Source organism: Panulirus ornatus, chromosome 15 (assembly GCF_036320965.1).
Source record: "Panulirus ornatus isolate Po-2019 chromosome 15, ASM3632096v1, whole genome shotgun sequence".
NCBI classification, from domain to species: domain Eukaryota; kingdom Metazoa; phylum Arthropoda; class Malacostraca; order Decapoda; family Palinuridae; genus Panulirus; species Panulirus ornatus.
In genome coordinates, this window is record NC_092238.1 from 33,209,008 (window position 1) to 33,229,617 (window position 20,610).

The following is a 20,610-nucleotide window of genomic DNA, read 5'->3' on the forward strand; positions in this document are numbered from 1 at the left end:
TCAACGAGTCTTCCTTCCTTCACGCAACGCTGAGGGACGTACAATCCAGTCTATTCTGACCCTCTCCCATCACCCTCCTCATCTCAAAATCCTTCTGTCCCCAAACCACAAAGTCGCCAGTCCATCCTACGTGTACTAGGGTCACACCGAGTCCCCATCCCACAGTCCATCCTACGTGTACTAGGGTCACACCGAGTCCCCATCCCACAGTCCATCCTACGTGTACTCGGGTCACACGAGTCCCCATCCCACAGTCCATCCTACGTGTACTAGGATCACACGAGTCCCCATCTCACAGTCCATCCTACGTGTACTAGGGTCACACCGAGTCCCCATCCCACAGTCCATCCTCCGTGTACTAGGGTCACACTGAGTCCCCATCCCACAGTCCATCCTACGTGTACTAGGGGTCACACGAGTCCCCATCCCACAGTCCATCCTACGTGTACTAGGGGTCACACGAGTCCCCATCCCACAGTCCATCCTACGTGTACTAGGGTCACACTGAGTCCCCATCCCACAGTCCATCCTACGTGTACTAGGGGTCACACGAGTCCCCATCCCACAGTCCATCCTACGTGTACTAGGGTCACACCGAGTCCCCATCCCATGCCCAGGACACCGCAGCACGGTCATGCGGGGATCGGGGGGCCTGCTGCGAGTACAGCTGCAGGAGACGCCGACGCTGCAGCTGTACCATCAGGAAAACACCTCTGTGCACGAAGACGACCAACTGGCCGCTCACTTCATATCCGAGTGGGAGACCTACCATCAGGTGAGTCTCGTGAGATTTACTAAGTATCTACTTATGTCCCTCTTGCCTCTATACTTGGCCTTGTATACTGCTCTTCACAAGTCCCCAAGGCCCTTACCTTGGGACGTACATGCGTTGAATTGTCTGACCCAACCAGAGACACCGTCACACTTTCTTGAGAAAATCTGTTCCAGTCCCATCCACTCCTGATGCTTGACTACACCTTATGCATGGCTTACACTACCTCATCTCTTTTCACCAAAACGTTTGACACGTACTGTCACGCCCCGCATGCCGCTTTCTCCGAAACACGACACATCTGCCTCTTTATCATCTGACACGTTCATAGTCCTCCAAAGCATGCACTCCATTTCCTCTTTATATGTTTTATTGCCCAATGTCATTCCCATCTGCTTATTAAACTGTTCAACTCCTTACAGAACATTTTCTTATTCTTCTTTTATTTGCCCTCTCTTTTTTCCAGCTTTTATTACTTTATTTTAACCTTCCCATTAGTATCTCTTGTACCATTCCCATTCACCAGCATACCTTCCCTGCATAACCTATCCATATACTTCCCTTCCCTCCTTCATGAATGACTCAAGTTATTCCACTGTTCACTTTCCTCAACCCCCACCTTCCTCACGCCTCACACTTCACCTGTACACTTAGCGTTGCTCTCCTGTATACTTTTCACTCCTCCTGTGGTTCCTATGTTTCGTTTGCTCTCTTTTTATGCCTTGCTTCATTTTACTTTTGTGTCATTTCCCCTTTTCGAAAAGAGTGTTACAGGTCGCACCCTACACTCGCCCACCACCCGCTCCCTCACACTTGCTTCCACCTGTATCAGCCTCTCTTCTGAAGCCCTGTCATTTGATAGTCTATCAACATATGTATGTTTACTTGATCCATGTATTCCCAATCATCCATCTTCTTTCATTATACAACTAGACAAGCTTTTTCCCGTTTCCTGTTACATCAAGGATCCTATGTCACCTCACCTACCCATTTTACCCAGATGCCTGGCACAAAGATCTGATTCCCTCCATCAAAGCTGACGAAGCACTCACTCAACTTTTCTCTCACATGACATTCCTCTCTTCTTCACTCCTCTCGACGAAGCACTCACTCAACTTTTCTCTCACATGACATTCCTCTCTTCTTCACTCCTCTCACTTCCTGGTGTATAACCATTAACTGTCATCCACCTCTCCTAGTTTGTTATCCTTTTCTAACCCACCTCAACCCCGAATACACTTCCTCCCACTGTTGAACACAATCCCACAACCTTCTCCTTCGTCAGAGGAGCTACCATTTCCTTTGCTTTCGTCTTGTCTCACTAACTCCGATGTTTACCCCACTGATCATTCCCAAAACTACTCCACTTCTTTCCCCTCCAACTTTGTTTCCCTTAGAACCACAACTTCCAGCCTTACGCCATCAAACTTGGAAGCTGCTATCTGTAGCTTTCTTTTCACTTAACCACACACATTCAGACACCCAAGACTGAGGCATCGAGGGATAAGACCTCGTTTAGCTGTTTCTCCTCCTACTTAACAAAAGAAACTGATGATACAGAAGGAGGAGGATTTCCGTCCCCTCTGTGTTCGTCTGTTGTAACCATTCATTTTTTATTCTTTGTACAACACGCAAGAAAACTGTATAATGAGAGTTAACGAACATCCGTCGTTAACGGGAACGGCACCGTGGGGAGCTTTTGATGTTCATCCAGCTTCAACAGTAGCATTCCGCCTCAGAAGTTTCCCCAGCCGCAGCCCACACGATGGCTACCGCTGAGGATCAAAGGCCTCTAACAGACGGCGGTGCACGTGTGTGATGGTGGTGGTGTGTGTGTGTGTGTGTGTGTGTGTGTGTGGGGTGGATGTGTGGCACTGGGCGAGAGAGGGAGAGCCCAGGACGCGCCGCCACACCTTGTTGCTAACTGAAAGGGAAATCGGATGGGAGGGCGAGGAAAGTTCAAGGTGAAGGCGAGGGAGGTTTTGGTCATGGTAGAGGCAGCTGGTGGAGGAGGGTGGGTGGGGAAAGAGAGAGAGAGAGAGAGAGAGAGAGAGAGAGAGACGGCAAAAGATGAAACCAAACACAGACAAAGTGGGAGGAAAGGCCCCATGAGCAGAGACAAGAGCATTGCATCGATCAAATTAATATTCAGTCTTCATCATATAACCTCAAGAGTCCTCTCAGGAGGCTCCTGCACCATCAGTAGCGAGGAAATAATGGGAGTCCTTTGGAGTAGAGGTTCCTGGACGAGATTGTACTCCTTTTCGCCACATCCACCACCCAGAACCACAGGTCACGAAGTGTGGTGATGTTGGGTGTTCGTGTGAGTGGGGGTAAGCGAAGGGCAGTTGTGGAGTAGGTGTTGGGTGTCCTCTGTGTTTAAGTTGCGTCTTGGGTGTGTGTGTGTGTGTGTGTGGGGTGTGGGAGGTGTCTTCTGATGTGGTATAGAATGCCACAGCATCGGGCCAGTGAGTCATTTCGAGGTTGTTTGTCAAATTAGACGAGACTTGAAACAGAGAATGATTTGGCAGAATTAGATAAGCATACACTTGACTTCAGGAGAATTACCATAAAGGCATGATATATGCAGCTACTGTCAGGAGGCGTTGATGTCAATCGTAGACTTAAAGCGAAATATAGATCAAGTTTTCTTAAAGGTACACATCCACCTTTGGTGTTTCTTACAACTACTCTTATTAGTACACGTTTCTTGTTTTAGAATATATATTATGATCCTCTGGTTGCTCTATCCTCACATCTGTCGAAAAGCTGTTCGCTCTCTGTGTCGTCAAGGTAGGTTTAGAATTTAAGATTTGTAATCAACTGGCACTTCGCTCTTATCTGTCCTTTGATCGGCAAATTCAAGGTCTTTAGCCTTTTCCTGTAACTCACCTCTCTTAATCTTGGTAATAGCTTTGATGCCCTCCTCCTCTAGACCTTCTCTATTAGTTCTTTGTGCTTCTTTAAGGACGGTGACCAGACTTGACCTTATGTAGAATGTGAACTACTTGCTGAATATTTCTTTGAACATGTACTTGTTGCCTTTTTGCTATTTCCCAGCACACAGTTTGTCATCTTCTCTATTTCTCTTCTAAAATGGGACATTGGCAAGAGTTTAGGAACGATAGCAGCTCTCAAGTCCCTCTTTTACAAATTCCCGCAGCTTATATACCGCTAGATAACACTCCTATTTGAGGCCATCTTTTACTGTGTCACATTCTCGTTGCTAAATCTTGGCTCGGGTTGAATTTCATGAGCCATGCGTTACGAGACCTGCTCCCCGTTCCATCTCACTGGTGATGGAGTTATAGTTCCTCCCACACCCCCTCCCACACCTCCTCCCACACCCTTACATCATCCTCTACAACTCCTCCATCTGTAAACCTTTGCCTGATTAATTGCTTTTTAAAATGGCAATTTACTCCTGATGAATTTATGGAAAAGTTTGATAGTATTAGCTTCCATGTCCACAGTATTTTTTTTTCTAGAGTTTCTTTATTCTTCTTTTCTTAAACTGTTGTGTTCGTTTCTTGTTTTTTACGACTCAAGTGTTGGCTGGCTGTGGTGTTGTCTTTATATTTATCACAGTTCATCGTTAAGCTTCTACACTTTTGACATCTTTCACGGAATCACACCTCCCACTCTCTTAACCTTTCGTCTGGATCGTTTACCGCATTGGATTGGTTCCTGAGCTGCATTTGACAATTTATGTTGCCACATATATGTTGAGTGTTCCATAGTTTCACAATTATATCTCCTATTTGAGACATGTGTCAAGTCTGCTCTTTTTTCACGTTCTCATTAACCATATAATGAAGCCCAACCATAACTGTACTTATTCAGTTTTCATCACTTGGTGCATTATAAGTAATGTTTTGAATAGTCATTCAATAATGTATAAGGACGAGATCGAATGGTGTTACATTAGTGTGTCTGATCAGAGTTTGCTGAGTGACGTGCTCGTAAAGGAAACTTGTGTCTCTGTGAGAATCAAAATTCCTCCTGTCCATCTTTTCTTAATTGAAATCCGCCACTGTTACTTCTCTACTGTCTCTGGTAAGTCTGTGTTTTACTGCTCCATGTACCACCCTGATTGTTCCTTCATCCTTATGTTTGTATATCTGATCCGGTTCATAATGATTCTTTAGAGGATCATATATCCTTTAACATCACTATGCTCTTTCCTCCAACAGTTACTCTTCCCATTATGTAATCTCTGAATGGGACAGTTACTGGTAGTTCTTGGAACTTAACTCTGTCTGTTATTAAGAGGGTCATTCGTCCTCCTCGTCTGTCTTCTCTTTCCTGTCTGTCCTACAGCTGTACAGAACAGGTGAGCTCTCATCACTTTTGGTCAGATGTGTCTCCACAGCTCCAGCAGTATCGGGTGCATTTTCCCTGATACGATCCTTGAATTCTGGCTGCCTCCTGTTTACCACTAGTCCGTTTGTATGTGTGTGTGTGTGTCTGTGTGTGTGTGTGTGTGTGTGTGTGTGTGTGTGTGTGTGTGTGTGTGTGTGTGTGTGTACCACTACTAACTAACTTCTAATTCATTTCCAGCATGACTTCTTTACTACAACAATGATAACTCATGACCTTCGTACCGTCCGGCATCTATCCCGCCTTGACCAGTGTACCACACAACTCTGGGTCATGCATCATCAGCCACTAACCTCCTCCACCCTCTTTACCAGAAGCGAGTGAGCGGTGCCGTGCGGGCCAGGGAGATCACCTGCCAGACTGTACCTCGCTACACGATGGATAAGACGACGCAGAAATCAGCCACCATCACCAGGGTCAGTGAGTGGTTCCTCCCTACTGCAGACCTGTACACACACACTGGCCCACAACTGGAGGAAGTCTTTCATGATGCATAATGACGTCTGACGGAAGCCCAGACATGAGAGGGAAATTTGTTTTAAGTTAAATCATTAGTGGTACAACTCCTTTATACCCAAATAGTATGAACAGTACTTAAACTTACACTGTGGCGAATGGAATTCATGAGAATTTTCTTTATTTTTTCACGGGAATGATTTACAATTAACTGGATAACCTCATTTAAGATCACCGTGTACTTAGAAACATACCAGCGTTATGAATGACTATCATTATGAGTATACATATCACCTATGCTAATAATCCCATAATAACATACTTACCTGATGAATGATATTTGTAAGAATATACATATCACCTATAATAGTAATCTCATGATAACATACTTGCATAATGAATGATATTTGTAAGAATATATATATATATATATATATATATATATATATATATATATATATATATATATATATATATATATATATATATATATATATAATAGCCATCCCATCATATCTTCCGTTTTCTCAGGACAGCGGCTGCATGGCTACCCTGTGGAGTATGTATGACGAGTACAACTCACTCAACCAAACAGGTCAGTCGACATGAAGATCCGTCAAGTGGGAAGTAGATATTGTTGGCAGGGGAGACTAATTTTTTTTTTTTTCATGGTTCTCACTCAAACCAAAGTGGTTGGACAGTGTAATGAATGTGAAGATGATATTAGGACGTTATGACTTCATTTCTTTTATGATTTCGAATGATAAAGATTTGAAAAGAGAAATATTTTGTTGAGGTATGGGATATATTTGTTTAGAATAGTAGATGTTAATATAGGAGTACATTTACCATAACTCAAGGGGCTTACTCAAGAGATATATATACAAGCCTCTCTCTCTCTCTCTCTCTCTCTCTCTCTCTCTCTCTCTCTCTCTCTCTCTCTCTCTCTCTCTCTCTCTCTCTCTCTCTCTCTCTCTCTCTCTCTCATTTATAATCATATTTTTGTTTTTATATAGGGAAAAAGTTATTATGATAGTAATTTATAATTTGAAATTAATGTGTGATAGTTAACCACTAGCCACAATATCCAGTAAACATCATCTTGGTAGTAACATTTCTTAAGCTATTTAGAAAAGTTCGCAACAACAAGACTGGAAGGAGAAAAGCCTTTCACAAGGTTGTTTGGCTGACTAGTTGGGTTTTTTGGTTATTAAGGCCGTCAGCGTCAAGTTATAGTCACTAATTGTAGATCTTGAACACCTTCATCAAATGGTCAAGATAATTCCAAGACCATACACGTCCTCACTGTATGTATGGCTTTTATCTTCACGTCTTAGGCAGTGGAAACTTTTGGAGGCAGACTGCAATAATGTTACAAAGTATTATTTCCTAATTATGTAAACACTTCTTCAAGAAGACAGTGATTCTGACAAATTACACATATACATGATCGATGTTTAGCAAAGTTGCATATAACAAATCAAGACAGACAGTAGCATTTAACGAACACAATATCAATTTACTGTAGTGAGCCTTTCCATACTCACCGTTTTCTTTATTTCTCTGAAGACTCGGGAGAACGGGAAGTCCTCCCGCCACGGCAACTGAGCCAGATGGTGGAAGAGTATTACTTGGGCGAGCCCGAGCGACAGATGGCGGTAAGTATGAAGTTATTAGCTAGAATATCTGGCAATTATTGGTTCAATATCGGTATTGTATCAAATACAAGGTAGTCAGGGTAAAAGGGTGGAGAAAGACAGTAAGAAGATAGTGGTGGTAGTATGCGTTAAGACTTGCAGGTAATATAGTGTTAATTATCAGTACTGAGAACCAGACTTGTGATATACTGACGGGGATTTACCTTAACCCCTTCAGCGGCAGGAGGGTGGAGTGTGTGGAGTGGAGGTAGTGAGGCTCCTGCGAGGTCTGGGCTGGATGGAGCGTCAACTCTCCTCCAGCCAGCACATCCATGTCCTCCACACCTACATGGACAACCATCAGCAGAGGAAGCAGGAAGCCAACCCGAGGAGAGGTAAGACCCCGCTCTCTCTGACCTGTCAAGTCTCTCCTGGTCTGTCGACGTCATGACTTGGGCAGAAAGGGAACCTCTGCCTCCAGACGAGTGTGTGTGTGTGTGTGTGTGTGTGTGGACCCCAATAAGGAGTCTGTGGTTGGCAAGATGCTTGAGGATGTGGAGGTTGTTTGCCGGACAGCTTGAGGGAGGTCGTGACGCCTGAGGGGATGAAATGCGAAAGAAGGACAAACGTGTGCATAGCAGATGAGATCACAGTAGGTGAGGGGCGTGACAAGGCGTGTCGTTGGTAGCTGAGGTCATGGCATGGGTGGACATGACATGTTTTGGCTAGCGAGGAAGTGTAGGGCGAAGGGAGGCGTGACAGATGAAGGCATGACAGGTGTATGAGGAGGGGGAGTCAGAGGTGAGGACGTGATGAGTGTGTTCATGACGAGCCTTACTCGCCCCTGCAGAGGGAGGTGAGTGGCAGCAGGGGACGACCAGTGAGGGCTGTCAGGCTGAGCACCTGTGGGACTTCTCGTGTGACGTCACCCGAGGCTCGAGGGTCAACGACGTCACCTTCTGCAGCAACTCCCCCGTCAGTAGAGTCCAATGCTCTTGTTTTGACTTTCAACTATTTATGAACCTGTCTCATCTATAGTTATGAACATGTTATCCCTTGAGTCTACTATCATTTGACTATCCAATTTAGTCCTTTATCTTTATACACTTGTTTATACATATACCTTTGAGCAGGAATGCCTAACTCCGGGTTATGTTGCAGTGGTTGGTACTGGTGGTTTACGGGAGCCCGAGCTTCACCGACCACAGCGGGGGCTTCCTCTGTGGCTGGAGCGCCAAGAGAATTGGTCAGCCGGAGATCAGGTCAGCACAGCACCTCAGGCCCCTGGTAGACCCCTTAGTTCAGTGTCAGTCGTTCAAATTCATGGACAGAGTCAGGTCAGTGACAAAGTGTAGATGAGTGCCACTGATCAGGTCAACACTGTAACTCTTTCCAGTAGGTACGGAAGTCCATATTTGCTATAGAAGTTTTGCATGAGAACTTCGATCATTTCCAAAGCTGAATATCAGCACCACAGATGACCAGTGCGGGAGGACAAATTTCTTCTTAGAGCTCAACGTAGAGCCATGACTTGGGTCGATGGTGTAGCCCAGTTTAAGTCGCTGTTGGGAATATCCCGTGGGATTATGGAGCCTCCAGTGAGATGGAGCAGTGAGACGGTATGTGGGTGAGTGGTTGTGCCTCCCTTATCCCCAGGTTTTCCTCCCCTTGCTGGCACCACCGGGTAATTCCTGTCCCATTACCTTGGCTCTTCCTGCAGGCACTGCCCATACTCCCTGCCTCTTCCTCAGGTTCCAGCAAGAATGATAACCCCTTGGCCCTTCCTCCTACACCACCAGCCTCTCTCCCTCTACTGGCACGAGCTGTAATCTCCCGTCTCAATAATCCCCCAGGCTCCCACTGCCGGGACCAGCCACTGTGATCAGCTCCTGTCCCACTGCGCCCCAGCTTTGCTGTGTGGCTCTCCTGGACGGCACTCTGCTGGTGTACCAGCTGGACACCCCGACCCCACAGCTGGTCATGGACACCAGGTGAGTTGATCAGTTACAGCGATGGCTCTTACAGAGTGTCTGAGAAAAGGATCCATCGTATAGAAAGAGATAGATTCACGTCATGACAAGTAATATCAGATTAAGATCCACATGACGCAATGGTAGCATGACTGTCACTATGTTCTGTCTGTCTGTGTGTGTCAGCGGAAGTACGTACAAGCAGTGTGCTCCCGTCTGGTCGGTGGAGTGGCGGCAGACCTACCACACTCTGGCGCCCCCACCACCAGCGAATGACTTGACCAGCCCACCACCCGAGACGGACGACTCCCCTGTTGATGATGTCACCACGACCTTACCCAGCCAGTCTGACGACACGACTGGGGAGGTCAGCACCAGTCCCGTCCAGGAGGATGGTGCCCAACATGACCTAACCACATCCAACCAGGTATGATAATGGGTATCTATCCCTCTATATATCTAATTATCTGTCTGTATCTATCTCTTCTGTCCATTTGGCTCTAAGTGAAGCTAAGCTCAGGGAGAAAGGGGAAGAATAGTTTAGGAATGTCAAAGTCAAGTCAAGGGTTGATGTGAGGGCGAGAACAGATATGGTAAGTGGCGCTCCTGGTGAGTGAGAAGGGAAGTAAGTCACGAGGGATGGGTGATTGTGGGACGTGCAGACGGAGGACAATGTGACTGTGCTGAGAGGGACGACTGTTGACGGGATATCCGACCTTTCATGGTGGAGGTGGGGGTGAAGGTGAGATGTTGCAGTGGCTTCAAGGAAAGAGGAAAGTGACACTTGTGAGACGGGGGTGGTGTAGTGCAAAGATAGGGGGGTATGTTTGATGTCACAGTAGCCCCGACGGTGTTGTATCAGTGCGAGTCTAGGGCATCAGGATCCAAGCGCAAGGAAGAGGGTGAAGTATGAAGTGACTTGAGGACAGTATGAAGTGTGTTGGTAGGGCAGTGTGTGAGGGAAAGGATTAGTAGTGAGCACATTATGACTGGCAGAGTTGAGAATGATGAGGTAGAATGATATACACGTATGGAGGGAGGGAGTGACGAGAGACTGACGGAAGATGACATACGTGTCAGAAGTGGAGGGAAGGAGAGAGGGAGCAGCAAGGGCGAGAGGGAAACCCGGGAAAGATGATGGAGATGTACTGGAAGAGGCTTTGGATTATCGCCGGCTGATCCTGAAGTAGGGAAAGAAATGGGCATGGGAGAGAGAGAGAGAGAGAGAGAGAGAGAGAGAGTTAGGGTGATGTGGTATACGTGTTGTCAATGGGCTGACCCCGAGCACATGAAGTGGTGAGGGGGGAAAACCCCACAGTTGAGTCTGTGTGGCTTTGGCTGTGGCCGATGGAGCACGACAGTGTCGGACATAACATCGAGGAAGTGGATATGATGAAATGAGGTTGTGTTTCATCACCAAAAAAAAACCACGGAATAGAAACTGTTCTCTTAACCTCGGAAGACCGACATGATTTCAGTCATAATAGAATACATTAGAGTGTCCTTAAGGAAGAATAGACACGTCCCTCAGCTGTGAGCAAGTCCTACATACCCACCCACACCAGTCCGTGAAGACATGTCGGAGCTACAAGTGACTTAAGTTTTGTGAGCGCTGATGAGGCCTGTGTTTCTCCCTCCCGCAGCAGCAGAAGGGACGCGCGGTGGGGAGCCAGGCTCTGGTCTCCGCCTCGGAGGACGGCACCGTCAAGGAGTGGATCTTCACCAGCGGCAGGATCGTAAGGTGCACCAGTGAGTGACCCGGAGACGTGGCTGTGACCCTTAGAGAGAGAGAGAGAGAGAGAGAGAGGAAGATAGACTATGCTGCACTTGCTTTAGCAAACATACTCAGATTCGAAGCAGTGAGACTCTGCCTTATCCAAAGTATATCATACATTTCCCAAGACTGCACGAGAAATTCTATGATTCTGGATCTATGGTGAGAGTGTGTAAGTCACATGACCCGAGTGCAGCTGTACAATGTGTCTCGCCTCCAACACTTCAGTCCCAGGGCTAAACATGTGGCACTTGCAGTAACAACGGCTGAGCTCTCGCCACACACTTGAGTCCTGAATACGTTACACACACACACACACACACACACACACACACACACACACACACGTAATTTATGTTTCCTGTTCCTACTTTCACCTTATCACATTTGGTTTCTCCTTTATCACACACACACACGCACCAGTAACCTGTCTTTTTCTTCGTTATCTATCCATTCACGTCCAGGTGTCACAACACAATGGCCTTAATTCATTGTCATCCCATCCAGCATCTCAAGTTTACTCCCCTCGTCACGTCACATGGCCATTTGAACACACACACACACACACAACCCCCTCACAACACACTGTCCCTCCTGAATGTCATCTTTCGTCATTTGAACCTCTGGTCCAAAGTCCACCACTCTGGCATGAATTGAAAGACAAGGTTATCTTCACTCTGTCTGGCTTTGCTAGGTCAGTATGTCAAGGGTAGAATTGTGATAAGTGTGCAGATCTAGTGTACAAAGTGTTGGGTTAAGGAGCTTGTAGGAATACACAGTAGAACACTCCACGGAGCACAACAGCACCATCGCATCCTAATCAACCCATGCTTCGAGCGCTGTTTCAGAACCAACGAAACCTCAGTGTTTCATCGTCTCATTCCCGGTGGCAGCTCTGATGAGGGTGTGTCTGCCGCCCTGGGTGTCCCTGGAGATCGCCGGCGGGATCCAGGAAGTTCTGCAGCAGCAGGAGGGGGAGAGAGACCCTAAGGGCGCCCGTGGGAGTGGCATGGGAGGACTGTGGGGGACAGGAGGCCGCGCCCAGCTCCTGCCGGAGAGCGTACCCGCCACAGCCCTCAGGTTCCGCCCGGGAGACCCCACCTCCTACCTGGTGGGCACCGTGTCTGGCCACCTCCTGCTGGTATGTGTGTAGTTACCTGTTTGCATCGTACAGGGAGGGAGCGCTACGCCCGTGAGGCACCATTTGTATCATACTGGGTGGGAGTTGTACGCCCGTGAGGCCCGCATCTCTTGCGTAAACTTTATAGATGCGTATCTGTTTGTGAGTATAGGTGTGTGTGTGTGCGTTTGTTTGTCTGTGTCAGGATCTATGTCTGCCTTGCGTTCGCGTATCAGGGTGTGAGTGTGTGTGTGTGTGTATGTAAGCAGTCGCCACCGGCTGTGTGTGTCAGTTTTTGTGTCTGTTCTCTGATTTTCCGTCTGGTCTCATGGCCGAACCTTCTTACAGAACTTGGTGGTCAGATATACAAGTTCTTTCTTCTTCATAACTTGATCAAAGACGATTGAACGCTCAGAGGAAAACCTCCCTCCTTTTGTATGTATTTCAGCATACTTTTGTTTACTGCATTTAGGCTAAAACTTCACAAAAACTCCCTCCTACTTTAAACTGGAGAGAGCCAAAAAAAGAAAGTTTTATCGGGTTAATCTAACTGTGACAAGTGTATATATATATAGCGGGTAGTTCATCTCCGACTCACTAGATGGCATAGCCTCTCAGGTTAAGAGGGTTTCCTAACACCGCCAGTCAGCAGGTGTACCTAACATAGCCTCGCCCCTCTGACAGTGTCGCACCTTCGAGCGACGTGGGAGTGTGGCGGTGTTCCGCGGCCACGCAGGGCTCGTCACCAACCTGGACTGGAGGGCGGCGCCCCCCGGGGACGCCGCCCTGGTCTTCCTGTCGTCTGCCCTGGACGACACCATCCGGGTGTGGCACTTAGAGAAGCGCAAGTCTCACTGCGTCCTTAAGAACCCTCAGGTAAGTCAGGGCTGGATGGTTTGTTGCCTGGCTGGCTCGTTGGCTTGTTAGTTGGTTGGCTGGCTATTTGGCTAGCTGGCTGGATAATTGGTTGCCTGGCTGATGAGTTTAAGTGCAGATTTACAGAACCTACACTCACTCATTCACTCGCTGCACATCAGCGTCTCGTCATTACTTACACAATCCATATTTCTGAGATTGGTAAAAAAGAAGAAAAAAAAAAAAGGTGCTTTGCTGGTGATGTAAATAGCAAAAAAAAGAGAATTTTTTTTTTGTTCTATAGATGTTTGAATAGAAAGTAAAAGACTTTTGAGTGTTGAATACTGAAAGTAATGGTTGGTATACGTATCTTGTTATTATACCCCTGAAGATGTGTTTTCTACAAAAAAATGAGAAAAAATAGACACAATTTTGTCAGTGATCAGCAAAACTGAAAATGTTTGTGGCGACAAAACTTGTCTTGGCCTTGAGTGAATGCGTTTCTCCGGCCACAGTCGCTGAACAGAACAGTAGAAGACTTCATACTGAGGGTGAGGGAAGTCCCTCCCTGACCGCGTCACCTGAAGGGGAGAGTTACCTCCCTTGGCGCTCGTCCTCCTCCTCCTCCTCCTGACGGTGGGATCCTCGATGTTAGGCCCAGCCTGGAGCTGCCTAAGATCCAAAGGGCCACTTACTACCTCACCACCTGCAGTGTTCAGGTCTCCCTGGGTCCGAGTGTCTTGATTGCTGCTGGTACCACTACAGGTTCTGGTCATGGTGAGAGCCGTCAGACTGTACCTCTCAGCCGCCCCCTACCTGATCCGAGGTTCAGTGTCAACTCGAGTTACTGCCGAAGACAAGCATCAGTCATGCAGATGTTCGAGTGTCTTTAATATCCTTTAACACGTCCATCTGTTGTCCCTCCCACTCTAGTATGCTCCCATCTGTGGTGTCCCCTTTCATTCTTTGGATCTATATATACCTGGTAGAGTATTCAACAAGCTATTCCTTCCCTTTCCTTCATTTCATAAGTCCAGGAGAGCTGTTTGAGTAGAGCTGAGGGTCGCAATGCGTCATGGGTCCTGAGGTGAGTAACAAGAAAACTTTTCATATCCAAGACTTAAAAGTTGAATCAGTTTATCTAACGTCCAGCTTGGACACTGACACTGTGTCCTCACGTCTCACACATAAGGTCAGGACAGACCTCCTTCTGTTCAAGCATTTCCCTTGTGACTGTAGCACGTCAGTCTCAGAGAATATCGAGGTAATTGTTGTCTTTTAACTTCCTTAACCTCTTACCCCTTGGCTACTCCTCACTTGTAGTCGTCTTAAAGTCTCTCTTTTTTCATTAAAATTCTTCTTCTGTGCCTCTCTTCCTTCCTTCTCGTTTATGGTCTCTTTCCTCCTGGCTTGATCTCCTGATTCTGTAGTCTGACTTCGTCTTCATCACCAGCAGCGTCTGACACCTGATTCCTTGGCAGGCGTCGTCAAGCGCGGGTGGCTACGTGGACGCGTGCTGGTGCCCTTGGTACGGCAACCTGATCGCTGGCGTGCACGGGGGCGGCCTCCACCTGTGGGACATCTCCCTCTCCACGCACACGCCCATCCTGACGCAGGCGCTGCCGGGGGCCACCTGCGTCACTTTCAGCCCTCACACCAGGGTACGTCACACCTCCATCACCCCCGCCACACCAGGGTACGTCACACCTCCATCACCCCCGCCACACCAGGGTACGTCACACCTCCATCACCCCCGCCACACCAGGGCACGTCACACCTCCATCACCCCCCCCCACCGCCACACCAGGGTACGTCACACCTTCATCACCCCCGCCACACCAGGGTACGTCACACCTTCATCACCCCCGCCACACCAGGGTACATTACAATGTGTAACTCCAAATTGTGTAACTGGTTCACATGATACCAAACTGTGTGACAGAGGGCCACATAATGCCAAACTGTGTGACAGTGGGCCACATAATACCAGACCGTATGACAGAGGGCCACATAATACCAAACTGTGTGACAGTGGGCCACATAATACCAGACCGTATGACAGAGGGCCACATAATACCAGACCGTATGACAGAGGGCCACATAATACCAGACCGTATGACAGAGGGCCACATTATACCAGACTGTGTGACAGAGGGCCACAAAATACCAGACTGTGTGACAGAGGTCCACATAATACCAAACTGCATGACAGAGGGCCATATAATACCAGACTGACACAGGGCCACATAATACCATACCACCCTACAGCTCTATGTGACAGACCCATTTAACAAAATGTGTGTGTGTGTGTGTGTGTGTGTGTGTGTGTGTATATAGCGGGTTTCTATTCAACTTTGTTAACTCAAACTTTCTAGATAACATTTTCCTCGCCGCAGAAGCTTTGCTTCCTCATGTCATGACAATAGATAACGCATCTATAGTGTGAATTCGCCTTTCTGCCATTAACGAAAGTCTCTCTCTCTCTCTCTCTCTCTCTCTCTCTCTCTCTCAGCAGAACGTGGTGGTGGGCGACCGTGAGGGGTCAGCTCGGGTCATCCACCTGGCGGGTCTAGCGCTGCCCACCTCCACGACCTTCCACAAGTTCTGCGCCGTCCTCTCCAGGATCTCCATGCTCGGCTTGAAGGAGGACGAGCAGGAGGAAGAGGAGGAGGAAGAGTAGGAGGAGGAGGACGACGACCACCAGAAGGTGGTGCAGGAAGACGACGACCAAAGGGCGAGGAAAGAGGAAGACAGAACAAGGAGTAGGAGGTGGAGGTGGACGACCTGGAGGAGGAGGAGGAGGACGACGACGATGACCAGGAGATCGAGGAGGACGACCAGGAGGAGGAGGAAAGAGAGAGAGAGAGAGAGGACGAGGAATTGGAAAGCATGTTGGAGGACGACGATAGTTACACATAGGAGGACTGGCGGCGGCACAAGTAGTGGAAAGACGACACTGAACTCTCGGAGAAATGAAGTCGAGGTGAAGCTTACGACAGACAGTAGTAGAATAGGAAGCGATTGAAGAGTGAAAGAAGCGAAGATATCATCAATTAGACGAAGAATATTGCCGAACAAGTCATATACTAGCTAGAGGAACAGAGACCTCTAGCGAGGACACCAGAAGGGGAGAAAAAAAAAACCAGCTACAGTGATGGGAACGCTGACGAAGGAGACAGGAACACAAACATCTACAATGACAGGGACTCAGGCAAGGAGGAACCAAGATCCAGCATTTGATAACAACATACCATCGCACAGAACAGTAACCGAAGCCCCGATGTTGACTACAATATTGACTACAATATGTTGAACTCAACTCTTTTGTTAGTATGACACAGCAACATCTTGTTGTATAAGGCTCTACTCTACGATGATGAATAACATCAGCATACCTCAATGCTCTATTCCGCCAGCCTACATTGACGTCTGTCCTCTGCAGAGAGCCAGTAAACAAGTCTGGGAACACAGTAAGTATCTGATGTTGGCTGATGGAGTCCCTCTGCCTCAGGAACGTGATTCAGTGCAGTTTCCAAAGTCTCGGGGAGGTACGTCCGGGAGGAGGCCGCTGGGCACTGAGAAAAGCAACTTGGTTTTTTCCCTTTTCGAGCCTTCATACATGGGAGTGTGTGCTCCATGATTCGTTGAGATGGTCGGAGGAAATCCTCAAGAGAGAGAGAGAGTCTTTGTGTGTGTGTGTGTGTCTATCTCGTAGTTATGTGGCTGAGACCTGTTGTTTCTAAGGTCAGCACTTCAAATAAGGTCACGGGGCAAAATTTCCCATCTAGCCTTACCAAGCTTTGGCGAGTAGAACTCGTTGAGTGTGGATGAACGTGCTATAAAGAAAGAAAAGAAAAAAGGGTTTTGCAGACCCTGACGATGGTGAAGCAAAGTGCTGTGTGCAGATTCTCCTGCATCGGTTGCGACAGAGGACACACCTGTTGATGATGCATCCTGATGCGGTAATTAGGTAGTGTTCATTATCGGAAAAATGTTGGGTGTTGCTGATGAAAAGACTGGTTTATGAATTGTGCTTCTTTTTTTTTTTTGTTCTTTCATCTCCTTGATTATCATTAGTTGTGTTCGCGGGTGATAAAAAAAAAAAAAGATGAGTCATTGATGTCATTAAATTATCATTTTATTATTATCACTTGATCATTATTCCATTTCTAGTATATTGTGTTGGATCAGGCACGTACAGACTTAGACTCCCAGTGTTACTCACGCCCGTCCTTGACTTGTGTCTTGTGTGTTCATCATCTGACACGCACGTCCTTAACCCGTCGAGGTTTTCATTACTCAGTTCACTTCGCAAAGTTGCTGGGTCAGCAGTGCTCCTTGTAACTGTATTGTTGCACATCTTGTCTAACCCGTCCTCGGCCGCACGTTCGACACGGACGTACCAGCAGCATGAAAGAATTTCGTCTTTGTGTACCTCTCTTTCTATATATATAGCGACAATGGTGTTTGTGTGTCTGTCATTTAACCTTTGACCCCATCCGTAATGATTAGGTAAAAGGTCGGTGGTATCGAGGGTGTAGTGATCATCATGACCTTAGCAGCGGAAGATGAGGGTGTAGTTAGGGTGTAAAGGTGAGGGGGGGGGGGCCTTTGCTGTGAAGGTGATGGTGTAGTGAAGATAAGGCTATTATGAAGATAGTGGTGTGATGACTAGGAAGGTACTGGAGATGAAGATGTGATGCTAATGATACAATTGATTAAGTTGTGAATGTAAACATATGTACCGATAATGATGGTGATGATGATGATGATAGATGTAGTGAAGATATGGTTCATGGTTGCTGATTAGGTTTGCACAAGATACAGGAGAAACGACACATACAAAGGTGATTGGGAGGTCTCATGCCTCCAGGAGAGGTGGCTTCAGAGACTCACTTACAGGAGGGAGGCGTCTGTGCACCACCTCTCCTGCGGAGCACGGGGGTCCTCACGTCCAAGTCTTTCGTTCTCATTTTTTCCACCTCCTCCAGCAGCCTCTGGCTCTCCATGTAATTCACTTGCCTCGTATCCTCTTTCTTCAGTCTCCTCTCCTCCCTCCTCTCCAGCTCCAGCAGCTTCTTCAGCAGCCTTTTCTCCCTTTCTTCCTGCTGCTTCATCTCCTCCATCGCCTGCTGGATCTCCTCCTCCTTCGCCTGCCTCTCCCTCTCGAAGTTGAGCTGTTTCTCTTCCTCAAGAACATCAGTGATGATCATGTACGCGAGAGTCGTGTACACGGAAAACACGATCACCTCAAGCAATGCCATTTGTATTTTTATTATAGTTTTTTGAAACTGAATTGGCGCGGTTGACGGGCAAGGCCAAAATGTAGTTTTCCAGCACCCTTAACTGTCCGGTCGAAATTCAGTCAGCAGCCGCAACTGATGGATGCTGAGGTTGTGTTACCGGGTGACCACGGCTGGCCCTTCGTGCTGGAGGATCGTACTTTCTTGACATCATCATAGCGACTTGTATCTCACACTGGTCCAGGAGATCAGAGGACGACGATGTTGGTTTGAGGTGAGGGCGGCTGTGTACACAGCTGGCATGTAGTTCACTCTTTTTCTTTTAGAAAAGTTTTCGGTCTGTCTTGAGTGATCGGGAGGGAGGGAGAAGGGTGTCTGTATGGAGGTTGTGGGTGGATTAGACCAGGAAAGGGAGGTTTGAGGGACGATTGAGGTACTGTTGTTAATACAACTACAAACAAGAAATCGTTCACAAACATTTCGTGATTGTTTCGTTGGTAACAACCCACACTGAAGTGTTGCACCTGTCATGTTATCCCTGCATGGCGCTAGGCCATCTCGTATATCCTGGGAGATAATGCCACAATGCCTTTAGAGCCCATTATCCTATACCTCCAACTCGTGCACAGTGCCATTGTGAACGCAGGCGGTTACCACATTACTGCCTACGTCAGATACAGTGATCGGGTCATGCTTGCGTCCTCAGTCGTGTGTGTCCAGCCAACATCAGCTTCCCGGGGATCCTCTGCCACACAGGACCTGCCACCTGTCCTCACGGATCGCCCGACAGTTCCTGATGATCGTCCTCTTCCGTCGAGCCAGAAATCCACGACACCAGTTGTGACAATGGTTGTAGCAGAAACACGTCAACCAAAAACAACAACAGGAAAATAGCTTCAAGGAATGAATTTACAGGAGAAAACAACTTTTTTTTTGTTCATTCTACAAGGTCTGTTGTTTAGTCCATATGAATAATAGTCCTAATATAAGATTTAGAGTCGAGGCATGTACTGCATACAAGGTTATACACACTGCCTTCATCGCTCACGAAACATGGGTAGATTATGTCAAGTTATTGGCCAGGGTAGACTGGATTATCTTTACAACCCAGTAGAGCATCACGTGGGAGGGGGAGCTGCTGCTGGTTAGCTGACTGTAGCGGGAGGTGGTTATGTCAGAAGGGGAGCTGCAAGGAGTCACCCTGACGAGGGATTACGGAGGCTGTTTATTTTTCTTCCCCAGTGGTAGTTTGTAATGGAGGATGAGGATTGGTTATGGTGGTGTCGTGGGCGTGGTGTTTTTCACGTCCCGCCGCGGGTGTGTGGGGGTGTGATGTTGCAGGCGGTGGTGTCCAGGTAGCGGGTGCGTGGTGCAGCCGGAGGGAATGGCACGTGAGGTGGCGGGAAGGGCAGGTGGGGTGGTATAGTTAACGTGCTGAGCCTGGCTGGCGCGGCAGCCATGTTACCCGTGGCTCGCACCTTCATGTCGTAGGAGATGAAGACTCGGTAACGGAGGGCGACACACACACACATACACACAGGTAACTACTGGAGGTGTAGATGACGGGGATTCGCCCTACGTCCTCAGTTGAGCCATCGCGACCCCAAGGCCTGGAACGCCCCTGCTTGGTAAGGTAAGGAACATGACACTTCCTGACGGCGACTTGGGGGAGGAGGAGAACGAAAGAGAGAACTGGCGATCTCAGTGTGGTAGGGAGTGGAGGAGGTAGGAAGCTGTGTATTTCGTCTTTTTCAACCCCCCAGGTGAACGTAGGGGGGAACATTGAGGGCAGAAGCCAAACCCTGAACAAGTCCATGTGTCGTGAAGAAGCAGCAGCAGACCTGGAAAGCAGACTGAGTGAGACAGTTGTAAGAAATAGTGACGAACAGTAAGAGAAAAAAATAGATGAAGTAGCAGCCAGTCATTACCCGCGACAGAATAATCAATACACAATGAGAGGTTGTGTTCAGCGTGGACACAATACGGTAATTGCTGGTGTATTACAGGTGGAGAGTGTTGCGTGCCGCCGCTGACCCAGGCTTGACTGTCAGCACGGCATCACGCCCCTCACACCCAGCCTGCCTGACAGCCATCCTCCTCCGGTGGCGCTCACATCCACCCACCGCGCCCCGGCAGGAGCCCTCCCCCGGCCGTGACCTCACTGGCCTCACCTGGAGACGTAAGAGAAGCCGTAGCTCTTCCTGCATCACCAGGCAAGTTCACTTCAAAAAGCTGAATCATGCATGAGTTGCATTATCTGCTCGTCATTAGGAATTTCATGCAGGCACGCAATCACCCTGGTTGAGGGATCGAACCTAAATTGCAGAATTACTAAGTTGATATATATATATATATATATATATATATATATATATATATATATATATATATATATATATATAT

At 47.7% G+C, this 20,610-nt stretch overlaps 1 protein-coding gene across 1 annotated transcript; it reads left to right on the forward strand.

Moving 5' to 3' along the window:
- Positions 1-456: 456 nt before the first annotated feature.
- Positions 457-20,558, forward strand: LOC139753837 (dynein axonemal intermediate chain 4-like). Its single transcript, XM_071670748.1, has 14 exons — positions 457-775; positions 5,467-5,568; positions 6,140-6,203; positions 7,178-7,266; positions 7,484-7,640; positions 8,096-8,220; positions 8,407-8,507; positions 9,099-9,236; positions 9,402-9,642; positions 10,859-10,964; positions 11,883-12,130; positions 12,794-12,985; positions 14,446-14,625; positions 15,480-20,558. Exons 1-14 carry the CDS (start codon positions 635-637, stop codon positions 15,642-15,644), a joined length of 2,049 nt encoding a protein of 682 aa, XP_071526849.1. The 5' UTR covers positions 457-634; the 3' UTR covers positions 15,645-20,558.
- The last annotated feature ends 52 nt before the right edge of the window (positions 20,559-20,610 follow it).